The sequence below is a fragment of the Oncorhynchus kisutch genome, unplaced genomic scaffold, assembly GCF_002021735.2.
Source record: "Oncorhynchus kisutch isolate 150728-3 unplaced genomic scaffold, Okis_V2 Okis01b-Okis20b_hom, whole genome shotgun sequence".
Taxonomy (NCBI): Eukaryota; Metazoa; Chordata; class Actinopteri; order Salmoniformes; family Salmonidae; genus Oncorhynchus; species Oncorhynchus kisutch.
In genome coordinates this window covers 6850122-6855121 of record NW_022261978.1, presented here as the reverse complement: position 1 = coordinate 6855121, position 5000 = coordinate 6850122, and the positions used below count along the sequence as shown (strand labels likewise).

Here is a 5000-nt window from a genome sequence, read left to right as displayed (position 1 = left end):
CTGTGACCCCCACACTGACTTAAATGCCCCTAAACCTGATTGAACTGTGTCCCCCACACTGACTTAAATGCCCCTAAACCTGATTGAACTGTGACCCCCACACTGACTTAAATGCCCCTAAACCTGATTGAACTGTGACCCCCACACTGACTTTAATGCCCCTAAACCTGATTGAACTGTGACCCCCACATTGACTTAAATGCCCCTAAACCTGATTGAACTGTGACCCCCACACTGACTGTAATGCCCCTAAACCTGATTGAACTGTGACCCCCACATTGACTTAAATGCCCCTAAACCTGATTGAACTGTGACCCCCACACTGACTTAAATGCCCCTAAACCTGATTGAACTGTGACCCCCACACTGACTTTAATGCCCCTAAACCTGATTGAACTGTGACCCCCACACTGACTTGCATGCCCCTGAACCTGATTGAACTGTGACCCCCACACTGACTTTAATGCCCCTAAACCTGATTGAACTGTGACCCCCACACTGACTTGCATGCAGCAGATCTGAGACTGTCTGAATGGCTTACTCCCTCTAGATAATCTTGCTCTCTCTCTTTCTCTTTCTCTCACTTTCTTTTTCTCTCCCTTTATTTCCCTCTCATTCTCTCTGTCTCTTACCATCATTAACCTCTCATTCTCTCTGTCTCTTACCATCATTATCCTCCTATTTTTCCTCTTCCTCCTTATTATCAGCTGTCTGAGCTGCTTACCGATCGCTGCAGCTGTACACAGCCCATCTGTAAATAGCCCATCCAATCTACCTACCTCATCCCCATATTGTTTAAATTAACTTTTTTGCTCTTTTGCACACCAGTATTTCTATTTGCACATCATCTGCTCATCTATCACTCCAGTGTTAATTTGCTAAATTGTAATTATTTCGCTGCTATGGCCTATTTATTGCCTTACCTCCTCACGCCATTTGCACACACTGTATATAGACTTTTTCTATTGTTATTGACTGTACGTTTGTTTATTCCGTGTGTAACTCTGTGTTGTTGTATGTGTCACACTGCTTTGCTTTATATTGGCCAGGTCGCAGTTGTAAATTAGAACATGTTCTCAACTGGCCTACCTGATTAAATAAAGGTGAAATAAAATTTAAAAAATCATTAAAAAATCATTATTATCCCTCCCCCTACACTCATCTCTCTTTTTATCTCTCTCTTCCACAGACATAGATGAGTGTAATGAGATCGCTGGTATCTGTGGAGTGGGCGGGGACTGCCAGAACCAGAAAGGAAGCTACAGTTGCCTCTGTCACCCTGGATACAGTAACTACGACAACAAACAGGCTCAGTGCTCAGGTGATGGTAGAATCTGCTACTATGACGCGTTGCTTCCCACGACACCATACATTACAATACGATCACTCCTTAGACGAGGAAGGCCTGGATCGGAAATATAACTAGGCTCCTATTTTAACAGTCCTAAATTACAGCTATATCTAACATTACATAACAACATCTACATGTCCAAAAGTATGTGGACACCTTCTCGTCGAACATCTCTTTCCAATTCATGGGCTCTAATATGGAGTTGGTCCCCTCCTTTGCTGCTATAACAGCCTCCTCTCTTCTGGGAAGGCTGTTCACTAGATGTTGGAACATTGCTGCTATAACAGCCTCCTCTCTTCTGGGAAGGCTGTTCACTAGATGTTGGAACATTGCTGCTATAACAGCCTCCTCTCTTCTGGGAAGGCTGTTCACTAGATGTTGGAACATTGCTGCTATAACAGCCTCCACTCTTCTGGGAAGGCTTTCCAATAGATGTTGGAACATTGCTGCTATAACAGCCTCCTCTCTTCTGGGAAGGCTGTTCACTAGATGTTGGAACATTGCTGCTATAACAGCCTCCTCTCTTCTGGGAAGGCTGTTCACTAGATGTTGGAACATTACTGTGGAGACTTGCTACCATTCAGTCACAAGAGCATTAGTGAGGTCGGGGACTGATGTTGGGCGATTAGGCCTGGCTTACAGTCAGCATTCCAATTTATTCCAAAGGTGTATGATAGGGTTGAGGCCTCTGCGCAGGCCAGTCAAGTTCTTCCACACCGATCTCGACAAACCATTTCTGTATGGACCTAGCTTTGCTGTAACAGGAAATGGCCTTCCCCAGACGGTTGCCACAAAGTTGGAAGCACAGAATTGTCTAGAATGTAATTATATGCTGTAGCTTTCAGCTTTCCCTTCACTGGAACTAAGGGGCCTCGTGAACCACGAAAAACAGCCCCAGATCATTATTCCTCCTCAACCAAACTTTACACTTGGCACAATATATTCTGGATTGTAGCAGTCATCTGCCAAACACAGATTAGTCCGTCGGACTGTCACATGGTGAAGCATGATTCATCACTCCAGAGAATGTGTTTCCACTGCTCCAATCACGGTGAGCTTTCCACCACACCAGCCGACGCTTGGCATTGCACATGGTGATCTTAGGCTTGTGTGCGGCTGCTCGGCCATGGAAACCCATTTCATGACGTTCCCGATGAACAGTTCTTGTGCTGGCATTGCTTCAAGAGGCTGTTTTTAACTCGGTTGTGAGTCTTGCAACTGAGGACAGACAATTTTTACACGATTTGCGATTCAGCGGCTTAATTGTTGTTGCTTCTAGATGTTTCTCCTTCACAATAGCATCACTTACAGTTGACCAGGGCAGCTCTAGAATGGCAGACATTTTACGAACTGACTTGTTGGAAAGGTGGCATCCTAAAACGCTTCCACGTTGAAAGTCACTGAGCTCTTCAGTAAGACCATTCTACTGCCAGTGTTTGTCTATGGAGATTGCATGGCTGTGTGCTCGATTTTATACACCAGTTAGCAATGGGTGTGGCTGAAATAGCCAACTCTATTCATTTGAAGGGGTGTTCACATACTATTGTATAAATAGTGTAGAGTAACATCATATAACTTCAAATATTATAACACAAAATAACATAATGTAATATAACATAATGTAACATAACATAATGTAACATAACATAATGTAACATAACATAATGTAACATAACATAATGTAACATAACATAATGTAATATAACATAATGTAACATAACATAATGTAACATAACATAATGTAATATAACATAATGTAACATAACATAATGTAATATAACATAATGTAACATAACATAATGTAACATAACATAATGTAACATAACATAATGTAACATAACATAATGTAATATAACATCATGTAACATCACATAATGTAACATAACATAATGTAACATAACATAATGTAATATAACATAATGTAACATAACATAATGTAACACAACATACATAACATAATGTAACATAACATAATGTAACATAACATAATGTAATATAACATAATGTAACATAACATAATGTAACATAACAAAAGTCTGGTGACATCCAGTGGAAGCGGTAGAGGAACTGCCTAAGAAATATCGTTTCCCAATGAGAACTCACTGAACAGACAGTGACCTCAAAAAAATAATAATTCTAAATGGTTTGTCCTCGGGGTTTTGCCTGCTACATAAGTTCTGTTATACTCACAGACATGATTCAAACAGTTTTAGAAACTTCAGAGTGTTTTCTATCCACATCTACTAATAATATGCATATCTTATATTCTTGGCATGAGTAGCAGGAAGTTGAAATTGGGCACGCTATTTATCCAAAAGTGAAAATACTGCCCCCTATCCCAAAGAGGTTTTAAGGCAGTTTAAAAACATTACAAAACATTCACAATAGATTTCACACCTCACTAAGTGTTGTGTTGTGTTGTTGTGTGTGGTGTAGTGGTGTGTAGTAGTGTGTTGTGTTGTTGTGTGTGGTGTAGTGGTGTGTAGTAGTGTGTTGTGTTGTTGTGTGTGGTGTAGTGGTGTGTAGTAGTGTGTTGTGTTGTTGTGTGTGGTGTAGTGGTGTGTAGTAGTGTGTTGTGTTGTTGTGTGTGGTGTAGTGGTGTGTAGTAGTGTGTTGTGTTGTTGTGTGTGGTGTAGTGGTGTGTAGTAGTGTGTTGTGTTGTTGTGTGTGGTGTAGTGGTGTGTAGTAGTGTGTTGTGTTGTTGTGCACGTATGATGGTGGTGTGTTGTGTTGTTGTGTGTGGTGTAGTGGTGTGTAGTAGTGGTGTGTAGTAGTGTGTTGTGTTGTTGTGTGTGCTGTAGTGGTGTGTAGTAGTGTGTTGTGTTGTTGTGTGTGGTGTAGTGGTGTGTAGTAGTGTGTTGTGTTGTTGTGCACGTATGATGGTGGTGTGTTGTGTTGTTGTGTGTGGTGTAGTGGTGTGTAGTAGTGGTGTGTAGTAGTGTGTTGTGTTGTTGTGTGTGCTGTAGTGGTGTGTAGTAGTGTGTTGTGTTGTTGTGCACGTGTGATGGTGTTGTGTTGTGTTGTTGTGTGTGGTGTAGTGGTGTGTAGTAGTGTGTTGTGTTGTTGTGCACGTGTGATGGTGGTGTGTTGTGTTGTGTTGTTTTGTGTTGTTGTGCAGGTGGGATTGTGTTGTGTAGGTGTGATTGTGTTGTGCTGTGTAATGTTGTGTTGTGTTGTGCTGTGTTGTGTTGTGTTGTGTTGTGTTGTGTTGTGCTGTGTAGTGTTGATCCCGGTGTGATGGTTGTGTTTTGTCAAATGTACATGTTGTGTTGTGTTGTTGTGCAGATGGGATTGTGTTGTGTTGGTGTGATTGTGTTGTGCTGTGTAATGTTGTGTTGTGTTGTGTTGTGCTGTGTAATGTTGTGTTGTGTTGTGCTGTGTAGTGTTGATCCCGGTGTGATGGTTGTGTTTTGTCAAATGTACATGTTGTGTTGTGTCGATCCAAATGTGATGGTTTTGTTTTGTGTTTCCTTTAGTACTGACCTGTGACCAGTTCAAAGCGAATGAGACTCCTGGACAGGTGAGTTTTACAGTACCTGGACCCGATGAGTCCTTATACAGCAGCTGAACCGCTAGTCATAGAATATCCATTATGGCATCATTATCTTGAATGGGGAGGTCCATTCTACTCATTCTAGATCTGTAGCTG

The 5000-nt window shown here is 41.5% G+C and overlaps 1 protein-coding gene across 1 annotated transcript in view; it reads left to right on the top strand.

The window, feature by feature from the left end:
- LOC109886949 (latent-transforming growth factor beta-binding protein 2) overlaps positions 1-5000 on the top strand; it is a 30056-nt gene that overhangs the window by 22587 nt on the left and 2469 nt on the right. The window contains exons 5-6 of the mRNA XM_031811068.1: positions 1190-1321; positions 4828-4871. Of these exons, the coding sequence (XP_031666928.1) occupies positions 1190-1321; positions 4828-4871 (176 nt within the window). The remainder of the gene's footprint in view (positions 1-1189; positions 1322-4827; positions 4872-5000) is intronic.